We start from the raw sequence: 17,394 nt of genomic DNA, 5'->3' as shown, positions 1-17,394 counted from the left end.
TAAAGCCCATATAAAATTCCAAAATTATATTCTGTGCTTAAAATAATTATAATAATTCTATAACTTAACAGAAGACTAAATTTAAGATGCTCTCTACAATTAAATAATAAATTTTAAACTTGTCTTCAAATCATTATGCAAGTAAATTTAACTAGGAGTGAAGAATTTAAAATAATTGTGAAGATGATCAGTTCATATAGGTTACTTACCACAAATTTTCAGGGGAGCTTCTAACTCCAGAAGTATAGGCTGACTGAGGAAGATCTCCCTAGATTTAATGCACAAGCCTCGGACCTCTGCTTCGGTCATCTGCACAATCTTCCCAGGACGACATCCTCGTACTGAAATGCAGAGATTTCATAAATTAGTCTTTTAAATGAAAATTCTACATATAATCTTCAGAAACATATGTCCACATATGTCTTTGGGGGAAAGTAGACACAGATTTGTTTGGTCTGCTGCCTGCTGACATGGCATAGAAGGCTGTGTGTGTAGAGCTGTGACCAATAGCTTTCTCTGCTCCCTGACATATTTTCTCCATTTGCTCTCTTTACTTATTCAGATGGAAGCAACAGACTCTCAGAATCACAAAGACAGCAGGGACAAGATAGTAAAGGTATACTCATTTCATTTTCCCCCAGAAACAAGCCTAGGATCTAGATAGGTAGTAGGAAGAATAGGTCAAGAATAGGTCAAGCAGAATAGCTTGACCAGGAAGAAGTGGTTAAGAAGAGAAAGTACTTGTACCCATCTGCCAGGAGGTCAGAGCTTCATCACACTACCAGGAATCTTAACATTTTTGTCATCAATTTTAGAACAGTAAAATTATTGCTCAAATGAGCATCCTAGAAACTCACATGAATTGTGGGGACCAAAACACTAAAAAAAAGTGCCAATTATTAAACACGTAGCTTACTACATCTTAGTATTAGTATTCTTCAAGGTCACAGTAAAATAGTCCATATACAAATCAGAAGATTTACAAACATACAAACTAGAAGAGGCTTTAAGGAAAATGTATGTACACAAGATTTCTACCTAGTTTTCAACTGGAGTACAAACTTAAATAAATACTCTTATATACACAATTTTACTAATGAACTGAAACTTAATTTTCCCATTCCATCATGATCAAAGAAGTACTGAAAACATGAAAGAGCATAATTTGTAAGTAATGGAAACTATTAGATGTATTTAGGAGAAGGGAAAGACAAACATTTATTAAGCACCTATGTGCCACACATAAATATAGTAGTACCCTCAATAGAAAAAGGGAAGACTGGAGAATAAGGAGGTGAGAAAGGAGAGATACTGAATTGAGTCTGAAATGCCTATGTGACATCTGGTTGGAGCTGTCTCTATGGGAAATTCTGTGATAACCTACTAATGAGAGCAACCTGTCAAGAAGTCAACTCATTCCTTCCAATGCCCAAGTGAAGAAGAGAACTGTCTTTTTCCTCCCTGTAGCTTAGAAGGAAAATTCATAAATCTTTCTGAAAATAATATATTTATCTGGCATTGATGTGATTGTAATCAAGGCAGATTGTAAAGGACAAGCCAAAAAGCTGCTAGAATTAATGGAAAACTCAGAAATTAATGGAAAATGTATAGTTAATTTGGGAATATAGTTCAGGAGAGAGATTAGGACTGAAAACATAGATGACAGCAATATTTATGGAGATAATTGAACCCAAAGGAACTGATAACATCACAGAGAGGGCATATTGAGAAAACAGAGCCTATAATAGAGGACAGAGGACACACACAATTAGAAGGCAGGTGATGAACAAGTCAGCAAAGAAAATGAAAGAATGGTTGAACAAGTAGGAGTAAAGAACAAGAGAGTGAGAAATGTCACCAAAAAGGGTCATATGAGTAACAAGACTGAATGAGACATCTTCTCCAATCCCCACAACCTCTTAAACCCATTCAAAACAGAAATTATGCACCAAAGATAAAGCAACTTCAGCTATCACCATGGTCTAGAATACCTAGAATCTAAAAGAAGGTTAAAAATAAATAAATCATAAACCCAGGAATTGATGTTTATTGACCTTGAGCTTACCCATTTCCCCACACTACCTGACTCAAGGACATGACATAGGTTTGCATCAAAATCTATTCCTAACATGCTGGTCTCTCCTCCCTTACTACAGTGCTATGGAGACCCCAACTCCAGACTGTGGAAATTTGCTCATGCCTCCAGTCAGCATGGCCACAGCCCTTCAGGAGCAAACGCTTGCCTAGAATTGCAACCTAGAAGCATCAGTGCTACAAAAAAAGTTGGACTGGCTGTGCTGAGGGAAAAAGTTTCTGAACTGCTAGTGCTGGGCCAGAGAACTGAGGAACACAGGGATTAGTCACCAGGACAAGACACTGTGCGTGTTGGGGGCTGTGCAACATCTTCTCCATATATCCTCTCTGTGATATTTCTGAGGGAAAGGGCACAGCATCTAGCTGGGGCCAGTTCTGCTCAACCAATCACCAGATGAGGCAGAAACACAGGCTGGTGAACATGAATTACCAGTGTGGAAGGAGGCTGATTCTGAGATCCAGCCCTCAAGGAAACCACAACTGGGGAAAGGGAGTCAGGAAGTGATAAGAAAAATAGTGTGTGTGGGGGGGGTGGGGAGGGATGGGGAGGGGGGAACAGGAGGTAACCTGAAAGAACCAACGATTTTGAGGACAATTTTCATAGACTTTGAACATAAACAGATAAATCAACAGAAAAGGAAATATGGCTTACAGATCTATGTTCAGGAATCTATGAATAAATACCGCAAAGCAAAGGAAAATAATCCAATACTTGATGAAACACAGGACCCTGTGGAATTTGAGGAGAACATGTAATCACAACACACTGTTCCTGAGTGGTTTAGAAGAAATGAGAATTACGAGAACAGGATTTATGTTCTGCATAGCAAAAATAATAGGCAGAATAAAAAACTTTGAATTCAAAACGGTCAGCCTTATCAAAGAACAAAAGAAAGAATACATTGTAAATATAAAAAATAAGTAGAAGTGAGGGACAACCTAGAAGAAAAAAAAAACAACAGTATTAAAAGAAAATAAGTTCACCAAAAGCAAAACACATGGATCTCAAAGACAGGAAACTATATGGACAACCTAAGGATCATAGGTCTCCCAGAATAACATGACAGGACAAAAACCCTTTACACCACAATGGTGGAAATAATAACAGAGCACTGTCCAGAATTTCTAAACATAGAAAATGAAATTCCAATTTTGAGAATTCACAGAATGCCTTCAGGAAAAAACCCAAGGCTGCAAACTCCAAGACACATAGTGGTAAAATTTAACATTTCTGTTTAGAAACAGCAAGTTCTGCAAGTCAGTATAAGATTTTCAAATATAAAGAAAAGGACATTCCAATAAAGTAAGACTATCTCTACATACACACACACACACACACACACACACACACACACACTCTCTCTCTCTCTCTCTCTCTCTCTCTCTCTCTCTCTCTCTCTCTCACTGGAAAAAGGAAGAGGGAATGGAATAAAAAGTTCCAAAGAACACTGAAGCTAAGGATGCAGGCCAGAGTGACCTATCCTGCAAATGTGATCTTAACTATACAAGACAAAAGATAGATGTCCAATAATAGAGTCTGAAACATTTTTAGGAAAAAAACAAAACAAAACCAAAAAACACCACCACCAGAACGTAAGAGATTATTTGTCTTTTCAACACCTCAAATAACAGAAAGGCATGAAGACTGAATAAACACAGCTGGCAAGATCAGCAATAGAGTGACAATATAAAGACCAGCCAAGGACTTCTTTCTTAATGTACACAAGGAGACAGGGGTGAAGGTGGAAATCTAGTAGAGGTAAGTGAAGAGGTAGACCATTATGGGCATTATGGACAAAATTTGACAATACAATATCCTGTCTACAATGCTTCTTTATGGGATTACATTATAACAAGGGAAGATATATGAAAGAGGGGGAGAAAGGAGGATAGAAAATGTGTGATATGGCAAGCAATGAGGGGAAAATGACCTCTATAATCTCAGACAGAGAAAAGCCTACAGGAGAATGGGTGAGGAAGAAGGGAGAAAGGAAGAAAGACTTACCTTGGAGGTGGGAAGGGGTTCCATTGAGGAATACTCCTATGAATGAAGGGAGATAAGGACTATATACTAATTGGTAAGGCCTAGGGATATGATGCTTGAAAAGTCTATTTGGGGGTGGGAGAGCTAGAACTCCTGGGAACAACTAGCACTCGGTGGAGTAGGGAGAGCATGGACTCAGGGAGATTTTCAGGCAAATGTTGAAAAAAAAAAAGTGTTTAGATCAGTGCTACAGGAGGGGTCCTATAACAATGTTCCAGAGGTCTTGGAACAATGTCCTTTCTGATACCTGCAATAATTAGCATTATTCTGAGGAGGCAAAACGGAATCTACATGAAAGTGCCAGAAAGCACCCAGAGGAAAAAGCCTAGAACAGATACCTTGGAAGCTTTGATTGCATGTAGAATACAGAAAAAAAAAAGAAAGAGAGAGAGACCAGATGATTATAGAGGTCATGAATCAGATAATGAGGTATAAACAGTGTACAAAGTTTATACAAAATGTATAAACAGAAACAGAAGATAATGAAGAGAGTGAGAGAAATCTTTTTTGGAAAGAGGCATAAAGAATGTAATTTAAAAAACTAATGACCAGGGCTAGTTGAAGGGAAGGAGAAGAGGGGAAGAATCTACTTGACTAAGGAAAAAAGAGGGGGAAGAATATATAACCAGATAAAAGCAAGAGAGAAGTAATAAACAAAATCCTAAAAATAAAAAGATAATATAAGCAGTGGGGAGAAAGAGAACCAGTGGGAACAGGACCATCTTAAAAAAGTTATACCAAAAAATTACTTTAGAGTTGGAAAAAATAATAACAAAATTCATCTGGAAGAACAAAAAGTCCAGAACATCAAGGGAATTAATGAAAAGAAAGGCTAGGGAAGGTAACCTAGCCATACCAGATCTTAAATTGTATTAAAAAGCAGCAATCATCAAAACTACTTGGTACTGGCTAAGAAACAGAGTGGTGAATCAGTGGAATAGGTTAAGTACAAAAGACACAGTGGTCAATGACTATCGTGGTCTACTGTCTGATAAACCCAAAGACCCCAGTTTCTGGGATAAGAACTATTTGACAAAAACTTCTGGGAAAACTGGAAAACAGTATGGTAGAAACTGGGCATAAACCAACATAATATTACACCATATACCAAAATAATGTCTAAATGGGTACATGATTTAGATATGAAGGCTGATACTATAAGCAAATTAGGCGAGCAAGCAACCTGTCAGATTTATGGAGAATGGAGGAATTTATGACCAAACAAGAGTTAGAGAACATTGTGAAATGCAAAATGGATAATTTTAATTATATTAAATTGAAAAGTTTTTGCACAAACAAAGCCAATACAACCAAGATTAGGAGGGAAGCAGAAAACAGGTAAAGAATTTCTACAACCAGTGTCTCTGATAAGTCTCATTTCTAAAATATACAGAGAATGGAGTCAAATTTATAAGAATACAAGTCATTCCCCAATTGATAAATGATCAAAGGGTATGAACAGGCAGTTTTCAGAAGAAGAAATTAAAGAAAACTATAGTCATATGAAAAAAATGCTCTAAATCACTATTGATTAGAGAAATGCAAATTAAAACAACTCTGAGGTACTACATCACACCTGTCAGATTGGCTAATATGACAAAACAGGAAAATTATAAATGCTGGAGAAGATGTGGGAAAATTAGAACCAACAATGCATTGTTAGTGGAGTTGTGAACTGATCCAACCATTCTGGAGAGCAATTTGGAACCATGCCCAAAGGTTTTACAAAAATGTACATATTCTTTGACCCTGCAATACCACTTCTAGGGCAGTATTCCAAAGAGATCATAAAAATGGGAAAAGAACCCACATGTACAAAAATATTTATAACATTTATAGTATATCTTTTTGTGGTGGCAAAGAATTGGAAATTGAGGGGAATGGCTGAAGAAGTTGTGGCATATGAATGCAATGCAATACTACTGTGCTTTAAGAAATGATGAGCAGGCAAACTTCAGAAAAACCTAGAAAGACTTATATGAATTTTTTTGTTTAAAAAATTGTATATATAGAGAATATACTGGCTTGCATGCCATCTTAAGAGGGGAGGGGAGGGAGATGGAGAAAATTTTAAACTTATAGAAGTGAATGTTGAACATTAAAAACAAATTAATTTATAAAACAAAAAAGATTAAATTAACTGAAGAAATACAATACTGTTTTTTACAGCAGAAGATCCTTTACAAAGGAAGTCTTAAAAAACAAATTTTAGAGACGGATGGAAGAAAATGTAAAGCTAACCTACATATATATATATATAACCTATATAACTTTGATGTGAATGGATTAAACAATCCAATAAAATGAAAAAGTTACAGTGGATAAGAAAACAAAACCCTAAAACCTGTTGCTTACAAGAAACATATTTAAAAAACAAAGACATACAAAAAATAAAATTAAAGGGATGGGGAAAAAAATTTACTATGCATCAAGTGAATTCAAAAATCCACAACAGCAGGAGTCGACATTAAACTATCAGACAAAGCAAAAACATTTGAAAAGTAAAAAGGGATAAATAATGAAAGTATACCATGTTAAAAGGAATCATAGAAAACAAACTAATATCAGAAATACATATATGCCGGTCGAGATGCTTTAGCAGCCAAATTCAGAAAGAAAACATTATCTGAGCTTCAAAGGAACAAACCAGTGACAGGAAACTTAAAATATACCTCTATCAGTTTTGGATCTTAACTGAATGATAAACAAAAGAGAAAATACAGAACTGAGCTAATTTCTAGAAAAACTAGAACTAAAAAGCCAAAGAATATGCTTATTCCTTTGCAAAAAACATCAAACTTCTTCAAAATTTTACAATATTACAAAAATTCAGTTTTGCAAAAACTAACTATATAGCCATAAGTGCAGATATTGCAAACAATTGTAAAAATGCAGAAATAATTACTATATCCATTACAAACCATAATGCAATAAAGAGAAATTGGTCCAGAGACCATAAAAAATACAGACACAAAGGAGACTTAAAAAATGGAATCGTAAATAATGAGTGGGTCAAAAAACATATTATAGAAACAATAATTATATAAAAGAAAGTGATAATCATGAAACAACAGGCCATAATTTCTAGCATATAGTTAAAGTAGCCCTCAGAGGGAAAAATCATACCTTTACAATGATATACATTAACAAATAGAAAGGAGAGAAATAATGAATTGAATATGCAATTTAAAAATTAAAGAATCAACAAATACAAAATGAGCACAACAGAGGAGGTTTTAAAAATAAGAGCGGAAATAGATAGTTTAAGGAGAAAAAACATAGAGATGATAATTAAAACTAAAAGCTGCTTCTTTGAAAAGCCTAATAAAATTAACCAAAACTTAGCTAATCTGATTAAAAAGAAGAGAGCAGAAAATTAAAGCAACCAAACAGCAAATGAGCAAGGTGAAATCACATGCTAGGTAATGTAGCAGAGAGAGTGCAGGTCCTAAATTCATAAAGAACTCATCTTCCTGAGTTCAAATCTAGCCTCAGACACTTATTAGCTAGGTGATCCTGGGCAAGTCACTTAACCCTGTTTGCCTCAATTTCCTCATTTGTAAAATGAGCTGGAGAAATGACAAACCACTTCAATATCTCTGCCAAGAAAACCTAAAATAGGATCACAAAGTCAGGCACAACTTAAAAAACAACTGTTACAACAAAGGTGAAATCACAGCAAAATCAGAATTTATTATGCAGTTATATGCTAAAAGGACTAAGAATGCAAAAGAAATAGAGAAATGCTTCAAAAATGTAAAATATTCTATCAGAAGACCAAAAAGAGACAGCCAATAACTTGATCAAAGAAAAGGAAACAGATCTAGCTGTAAAAGAACTACCAAAGGAAAAAATTCCTGGTCCTTATGGATTCACAGGAGAATTCTATCAAACTTTCAAAAAATATATTAAAATAAATAAAAATAGAAGTAAAATATTAAAAATATATTTTATTTTTTCAATTACAATTTTTAACATTTTTTTTAAATACAAGTTTTGAATTCTAAATTCAACCACTCTCTCCTCCCCTCCCCTCCCCCCTTCCAGAGAGAGTAAGCCATCCATATATCAAACTTTTAAAGAACATAAATAGTACCCATACTTAACAAATTATTCTCAAAAACTGAGAACCCTACCAGAATATTTTTATGAAACAAATATTATTATAATACTTAAACACGGAAATGCAAAACACAGAAAGAAAATCATAGATCAATATCATTAATGAAGATTGACTCAGAAATTTTAAACAAAATCCAAACAGACTACAGTAAATTATCCAAGAAATCAGTCATTATAATTAAGTGGAATTTATACTAGGAATGTAAGGATGGTTTAATACTAGGAAAACAATCTACATAATTAATCATATTAAAAACTAAAACATTCAAAAACCACACGATCAATCATCTAAGAAAAAGTACTTTGACAAAGTACAAGAACCAAGTTTTTATGTTTAAAAAGTCTTATGAAGTATGGATATACAGGAATCTTTTAAAAATATTGAAAGTATCTATTTAAAATGAAAAATAAGCATCATATGCAATAGGAATATATGAGAACCTTTCCCAATAAAAAGGAATGAATCAAGTATACCCAACTCCTCATTATTATATGATATTGTTCTGGAAATGCTAGTAATAGCTGTCAAGAAAAAGGAATTAATATAGCAATAGTAATAAAAAAGAAAGGAATTAAAGGAAAAAAGACAGGTAGAGAAAGGAGATAAAATTATCCATTTGTTATGATAAACCCCCAGCGAATCAGCAAAGATACTAAGACAAATAGCTTCAGGAAAGTTGCAGGCTATAAAATAAATACTCAAAAATCAACAGCATTTCTATGTAACAACAAAACACAAGAAGCAATAATAGAAAGGGAAATCACATTCCAAATAACTACAAAATGCATAAAATACCCGGGGATTAACCTCCCAAAACATACAAAAGAGTTACATAGATTAAATTACAAAGCTCTCCTTAAAAGAAATAAAAATAAAATAGCTGGAAGAATATTCAATGTGCATGGCTAGGCCATTCCAATATAATAAAAATGACAATACCAAAACTAATCTACGCTTATAATGTTATGCTAATCAAATTACAAAAGGAATATTTTATAGAACTTGATAAAAGCAATTTATTTAGGAAAACAAAAAATTAAAGAGTATCAAGGGAAATGATGAAAAACAAGCTTGTAATAAGATTATCAAATGATGGAGCTGAAAGAGAAACATCTAGTCTAACCACCTCATTCTTTACAGATGAGAAAATTAAGGGCCAGAAAGGTTATATGACTCATACTAATCACACAGTGGAAAAATTAAGATGAACTAAAATGGCTTGACTTCTAATCTAGTGCTTTTTAAGGACCAAAGATACACAGTAAAAGCACATTCAAATCCCAATGTTTTTCTCAACCCAAAACAAGCATAATAAAGACTAATTTTTTTCTTGGAAATTTTCATTAAAAACAAGTAAGTACATACTGTACATATGGCATTTTACTAGAATGATTTTTCAGGACATAGCAAATTTAACTTTGTTTAATCTAGTGTGTTCATTTTCATACTTCTACAGTTCCTTTTGTCAGGAAAGATGGAATAATATTTTACAAATCATTTATCTTTTAAAACAGGGAAACAAAGAAATTTTGAATAAATTCCTTAAGAATGTACACAAGCAATCAAGAGACTCACAGTTAGAAATAAGTCCATGATCCCTTAATTCCAATTACAATAAGCAAACTATCAAGAAACAAAGAAAGACCTCAAAAGTCTTAACTTGATTCTCACAGTAGAAATGTTTCTTAAAAGTGCTTTCACCTTTTACTAGTATTTGTAAGGTTCAAACAAAAGAGTTTGCTTATTGGAGGAAAAAGGCTTTCTTAAAAAGGTCCCTATTAGTACAGTTGCAATATACTTTAAGAAAACCAACCCAACTGATAGCATGAAGCATTCCAATATCAGTTATCTATCCAGTCTTTAGAAATCCACTTATCCATTACTAATGGTAAGAAATGTCAATTTTTTTTTTAAATATCATTTCCAAACAATATAAGCCTAACAAAAATTTATTTTTTAGAAAACACAATACACTACATTGTGTTCACATATTAAAACAGTAATTATGAACACTGAGCTTAAGAGTTAGCAGGCATGAATTCTAGTCCCAGGCCAGTCATTCTTGTGTTTGGGTCAGTCACTGGGCACAGTCTTTTAAGAGGCTCATTTTCCTCATCTGTAAAAAGAGAGTTAAGAGTCAATAATCTCTAAAGTTCTTTTTAGTTTTAATGGTCTATGAAACAGTTTCCACATTGTGCTGAGGTGGATGTTTTTCTTTAGTTTGAGGCTGATTACTATACAGTTGGCTCTTACACTTTTCTATGCTGTTGTTTCAATATGAAATTCAACCTCTCTAAATAATAGCCAAATATAGTATACTAAATTAGAACATACAGTACTTAACTGTGCTGCCATCTGATTCTTTTAAAATAACCACATCTGTGATGGATTTGACTAAAATAATTTCAAGTCTGTAATCTCCATAAAAAGACTTATTTAAAAACAACCTTGATGGAAGCTAACCCTTCCATTTTTTTCTAAATCAATATTAGAATAAAGATACAAAAAATTATTCTGAATTTGGGAGGCAGTTCATAGCAACACCAAAAAATACTTTAAAAATTCTTAGGCTATCAAAAAATTCTATAATTCCTTCATACTTTTCTTGAGAGGTAAAAGGTAAATTGTTGTTATGCTATAACCATAAAGAGAATTGATCTATTTTTAAAAACCAACTGGCTGACTTTTCACAGAATAAGATTCCCAGAGTTTTATGGTTGAAATTCACTCCATAGTGATAGTTCAAGCCACACCTAAGAGTCTTCTCTACATCATACTAAGATGGTCATGTAGCCTTTAAAAAGCTTCTCCAAAGAGAGGGAATTCATCACTCATGAAGCAGCCCATTTTTGGCTTTAGGATGGCTTTGTTAGGAAGTTCTTCCTTAAAATAACTCTAAATTTGCCCCCTTTGCAAAAACTGGCACCCATTGGCTCCCAGTTCTGCCAAGAACGTCTAATCCCTATTCCACACGACAATCTTCCAAACATCAAAGATAGCTGTCATGTCAGGCTTCCCCCCCCCAGACTCAACCCTCAGGAAAATATCCAGTTTGTACAACAGATATACATATGACATGAAGAAGCTTCACCATCCTGGTTGCCCTGGTCTGGACATTCTCCTAGTCAATTCACTAAGTGCCTACTATGTACAAATCAATATGCTAGAAAATAGGGATACAAAAATTAAATTATCTCTTTTCTCCATGACCTTATATTCTATTGGGGAATACAACATATACACAGATAATTAAATAAAAAATACAAACCAAACATAAAAGTAATGTTAGGGTGGGTACTGATGATAATATTAATAAAAAAAATAATAGCTAGTATTTATGTAGCACTTATCGTGTACCAGGCACTATATGAAAGCACTTTGATCCTGACAACAGCCCTGAGAGGTTAAGTGCATAATGATCCCCATTTTACAGCTGAGGAAACTTAAGACAAACAGAGGTGAAGTGACTGCTACACATCAAGCGTCTTAAACTACATTTTAACTCTAGTCTTCCTGACTTGAGGTCCAGCATTCTATTCACTGTGCCACCTAGCTAGCTGCCTACTAGTATTATGGAATAAAGCTTTGTATAGGTGGCACCTAAGCTGAACCTTGAAGGGATCCAGGAATTCCAAGAGGTTAAGATGAGGGGGGAGAGAATGTCAAGTAGAGAGGATAGATTATCCTGTGCAAATGAATGAAGGTGGGAACTGGATACTGAATATGAAGAGTAAGCAGGCCAATTTGGCTAGATAGAACATAAGAGTTCATGAGGGGGAATCATGAAATAAATGTCAAAAGATAGGTTAGAGTCACATCGTAAAGGGCTTTAAATGCCAGGAGTTAATTTTCTGAGAGAACTTCAAAAGTTTAGCCAGGAAGTGAAATAGGCCTTTTCTAACATAGTGCCCAAGAGAGTAAAGAGTATGAATGATTCCTAAAATGGGATGCTCAGAACTGAACACAATACTCAGCTGTGGTCTGATTTATGTGGAATACAGCAGGAATATTACTTTCTTATCCCTAAAAGCTCTCTCTCTCTTAATGAACCCTAATATACGTTAACTTTCCAGACTGCTATGATGAGCTTACAGTCCATTCCAACCCCCAAATTTATTTAAAAGGAAACTGCCATATAGCCACACAAATGGGAATCTGATTTTAAAAAACCAAGTGTTAAGACAATATTGACAATATTTATTCCTATTAAATTTCATCTTAATAGATTGGCCTTGCTTAGTGTAGCTTTTCAAGATCTAGCTGTTTGGCACAGTAGGCAACACTGCTAATTTTGTGTCATCTGTAAATCTGATGAACCAAAGGTCTATGAATTTACCCAAGTCACTGATAAAAGTTTCACTAGGCTACACACAAATCCTTGGAATGTGCCACTGGAGACCTTTATGCCAAGCATACACCCAGTTTTGAATCAACATAATTGTATTACTGTGTATGCCACATCTTTTACACAAAGATAACACGAGATACTTTGTCAAATACGTTAATAAAAATATATGTAAACTAGACTTAAAGCATTCTTCTGATTCACCAATTAAGTATTCAAATAGATCTCTGACCTCATCTAATGATATAAATGACAACCTATACATGTCTACTCATCTGTGAGACTCTTGACATCTTTGTATCCAATAGGATGAGTACAGGGTCTATACCCATCATCTGCATAGACAACTCCCAGATTAGAAAATTCCCTCTTTCAATGAAGGCCAGAACTTGCTCCGCAACCTATTTAGAGAGCTATAGAGAGCACTGAAAGATTAAGTGACTTGCTTGCCCAGGATCATACAGCCAATGTGTTGATCTTGAACTCAGATCTTCCTGCTTCTGTGGCCAGCTCTCTATTAGTACACTGCCTCCAAAACATAGATGTGTAAGAAATATCTGTTGAACTGAATTATATTACTATAAAGACTTCTCAGATAACGTATTTCTGCAATCTTTTTGGTAAACACTTCATGGAACCTACATGTAAAGACAAGCCATCCACTATTTTAAAAATGCCTTTGTTGATGAAAAAACAAGCAGTTGGGGGAAATTTTGTTAAAGTACAATTAAAATGGTCAAACCGTGAAAAGCAGAGAATCTATTTTAACATACCAAATTGGAAGTTGAAGATAAAGTGAGGTTATATATAAGGAGGGGTTCTGAACTTTTTTGTGTCATGGACCCCTTTGGCAATCTGGTAAAGCCTATGGACTCCTCAATGTTTTGAAATTAGTAGTAGAAGTAGTAGTAGTTGCAGCAGCAGCAGCAGTAGTAGTAGTAGTAACAAAAGCTAGCATTTACATGTTTTAAGGCTTACAAAACACTTTAAAAACATTATCTTAACAGTTGCCAAATTCTGAAGTATCTGTCTCAGCCAATAGTTCTTGTATCTGGCTCCCTTCCTCAACATCCACTACACCCTCATCTCTTTTGCCTAAATTACAGTAATAGTCTAACTGGTCTTCCTGCCTCAATGAGTTATTCTTCTTACTGCTGTTCCTCAAATAATCTTAATACACAGAGCTGAGCATTACTTTCCTCTATGAAAACCTTTCTGGGGTTTCCTATAGTGTACAAAATAAAATATAAATTCTTGATCCTGGCATTCAAAGTACTCTACCTATACCTTTGCAGTTTCCTCATATTACTTTCCTTTTCACATACCTTGTTTTAGTCAAACCAGACTACTCTCTATCTCCTTCTTACCCCAAACTCTTCCTTGTCCCCATTTTGTCTTCTCCTTGTTCTATACCTTTACTCGCACAGCTTCCTATGTCTGGAATGTACTCCTCCTGGTACCTCCCTCCCTTCCAGGGCCGGCTTAAATGCCACCTCTTTCATGAAACCCATTCCTACCTCTCTCTCCATGCCCTCCCATCAGCATTCAAAATAAAAAACGATCTCTCCCTCCTAACACTGCCTAGACTTATCCCCTTTGCACTCTTCCCTCTTCCTTGTATCATTGTATTTGTATGCATTCTTTTTTTTTTTTTTGCTTTTTGTAGGGCAGTTGGGGTTAAGTGACTTGCCCACAGTCACACAGTTAGTGTGTCAAGTGTCTGAGGTCAGATTTGAACTTGGGTCCTCCTGACTCCAGGGCCAATGCTCTATTCACTGCACCACCTAGCCATCCCATTTGTATGCATTCTTACACTGCATTAGATTGAATATCCCTTGAGACTTAGTGCTGTATTAGATATATCTTTGTGTCCCTAGGACCTAGCAGTGTGTCTTGTATCTTAATAGGCTTTTAATGTCTCTTGAACTGAACTAAATTAAAATTTACATAAATTTAGGCTATTAAGAAAAAGTATACGGCATAGTAGAAAGAACACTGGCTGTGTGACTCTATTTCTAGTTATGTGACCTTGGGGAAATCATTTAAACTCCCTTAGCTTCCATTTCCTTATAAAATGGAAGTAATACTTGTGCCAATCACCTCACTGGGTGTAATGGGAATGCAAATTTGGAAGATCTTCCCTGCCCCTAGGCTAAAGTGCACCAGGAGCCTGGGGTGGGAGGCTTGTTTTTCAGTAGATACTTCTTGATTAGCCAGTGGGTCAATAAGGTTGTTACATTCTCTGAGCCAGGAGAAGGTTATATAAGCCCTGATGTGAGGCTTTGTTTTGGGGGCTCACTTTGAGAAGTGTTCTGTGATTTGATATGGATTCTGGGAAGCCGTTGTCCTTCTCCCTCCCCCCCCCCTTAAAAAACCCAGATGTTGACTGGGTATGGATGTAATGGTTGGACAGTTTGAAATCTGTCTACTAGATCTGTTTCTGTCTTGATAATTCTGCCTGTATACTTTGAAGTTCGGGGTGCTGACCTTTTTCCCCTGAACAAGGTAAACGATATATGGTCTGACTGATTAAAGTAAGCTTGTTAACCCATTTTGAGTTGCTTTCCTTTATCAAAACAGATCCAAGAACCTGTGGTGGCAGCAACCCTGAGGACGCTTGGGGTGCTTGCTGCTACACTGGGTTATTGGAAGGGAAATACTTATAAAGCAATGTGCAAACATGAATAATTACTGAATTTCTCAGTCTTAAAGAGAAAAAAAGTTTAAGCAATTAAAGTGATTTGTATATGGCCTCCAATAGACTGGTTTAAGTGAAATTAAAGTGCAGCTATTGGACTTTAAACATTACTAACTTCTAATAAACAGATGAGATTCATGAAATTCTGAAAAATAATATTGTATAAACATCAAGAAGTTCTAGCAGAACTTCACTGTCATATCACTTATTCGGTACAATAATAACTGACATTTTTGAAGCACTCTTCTAAGTACTTTACATACATTATTCTTTTCAGGTTCTTTTTTTTTTTAATTAAATTTGTTTTTTGTTTTTTGGAGGGCAATTGGGGTTAAGGAATTTGCCCAAGGTCACACAGCTAGTTTTTTTGTGTTATGAGTCTGAGGCCAGACGAACCCAGGTCCTCCTGACTCCAAAGTCAGTGCTCTATTCACTGTGCCACCTAGCCGCCCCTTTTAAATTAAACTTTTATGTTTATTTTTAGTTTACATCATTCCACAAGATTTTAAGTTACAAATTTTCTCCCTGTCTTTCCCCTATCCACCACCCCAAAACAATGACCCCACTGCATACCCCCTCCCCCAATCTGCTCTCTCCTATATCTGCTCCCATGCCCCTCCAACTTTCCAGTAGGACAAGATGGATCTCTATACCCCAGTGCCTGTATATCTTATTTCCCAGTTGCATGTAAAATAATAATTAATATATTTTAAAACTGAATTCCAGATTCTTTCCCTTCTTCCTCATCACCTACCCTTACTGGGAATATAAGCAATTCAATATATGTAGCAATTCAATATGTGTATCTATGCAAAACATTTCCATAGTGGATATATTGTGAGACTGACTGTATTTCCTTCTGTCCTATCCTGACACCCACTTGTTCTATTCTCTACTTTGACCCTGTCCCTTTTCAAAAGTATGTGCTTCCAACTTCCCTACCCCCAAACCTGTCTCCCTTCCATCATCCCCCTCATACCCACTTCCTCCCTACTCTCCTGTAGGGTGAGATACCCTAGTTAGTGTGTATGTCATTCCCTCCCTAAGTCAAATTCAATGAGAGTAAGGTTAACTCATTCCCTTTTGTGTTCCTGTTCTTCCCCTTCATTGTAAGTTTTCCCTTGCCTCTTTTATATAAGATAATTTACCCGATTCTGTTTCTCCCCATCTCCTCTCATTATATTCCTCTCTCACCTTTCAATTTCACCTTTTAAGTATCATTCCTTCCTATTCAATTGGTCCTGTGCCCTCTGTCTATGTATTCCTGTACACATATATACACACTCACATATGTATTCATGCGCCCATATACCCTGCTATATGGACATATATACGTATGTATACATTTATATTCCCTTCAACTATTCTCATACTGAGAAAAGTTTCATAACTTACATTTATTGTTTTTCCATGCAGGTATGTAAATACTTCAACTATGATAAGTTCCTCATGATTTCTTTTCCCTGTTTACCTTCTCATGCTTCTCTTGCTTCTTGTATATGAATGTCAGTTTTTCTATTCAACTCTGGTTTTTTCATCAAAAATGCTTGAAAATTCTCTATTCCACTGAATGACCATATTTTCCCCTGAAACATAATACTCAGTTTTGCTGGGTAGGTGATTCTTGGTTTTAATCCCAGTTCCTTTGACCTCTGGAACATCATATTCCAAGCCCTTTGATCCTTCAGTGTAGAAGCTGCCAGATCCCATGTTATCCTGATTTTGTTTCCGCAACATCCAAATTGTTTCTTCTTGGCTGCTTGTAATATTCTCTCCTTAATCTGGGAATTCCGGAACCTGGCTATAATATTCCTAGGAGTTTTCTTTTGGGGATCTTTTTAAAGAGGTGATTGAGGATTCTTTCAACCTCTATTTTGCCTCTCTATTTGTCAGTCAAAGTAAATTTCCTAAAGTTCAGGTCCAACCATGTCACCCTCTTATTCATTAAACTCCACTGGGTCTCCATCCAGGTTCAAATACAAAATCCTCAGTTTGGTGTTTAAAGTCCTTCATAACATAGCTCCTAACCTTTCCTATCTTTTTACAGCCTAACCTTTTCCAACCCCCACAACATATTTTTCAATCCAATG

General features: G+C 35.4%; 1 protein-coding gene across 1 annotated transcript in view; it reads right to left on the bottom strand.

The window, feature by feature from the left end:
• The window catches only part of PPP1CB (protein phosphatase 1 catalytic subunit beta), a 75,430-nt gene that overhangs the window by 35,962 nt on the left and 22,074 nt on the right, over positions 1-17,394 (bottom strand). The window contains exon 2 of the mRNA XM_069072122.1: positions 210-341. Coding sequence (XP_068928223.1) covers positions 210-341 — 132 coding nt within the window. The remainder of the gene's footprint in view (positions 1-209; positions 342-17,394) is intronic.

The sequence above is a fragment of the Petaurus breviceps genome, unplaced genomic scaffold (genome assembly GCF_028583685.1).
Source record: "Petaurus breviceps papuanus isolate PSGF00001 unplaced genomic scaffold, PetGlider_PUasm1.0 90845, whole genome shotgun sequence".
In the NCBI taxonomy this organism is placed as follows: Eukaryota; Metazoa; Chordata; class Mammalia; order Diprotodontia; family Petauridae; genus Petaurus; species Petaurus breviceps.
The sequence above is the reverse complement of the archived record's forward strand: the minus strand, read 5'-3'. Positions and strand labels throughout refer to the sequence as shown.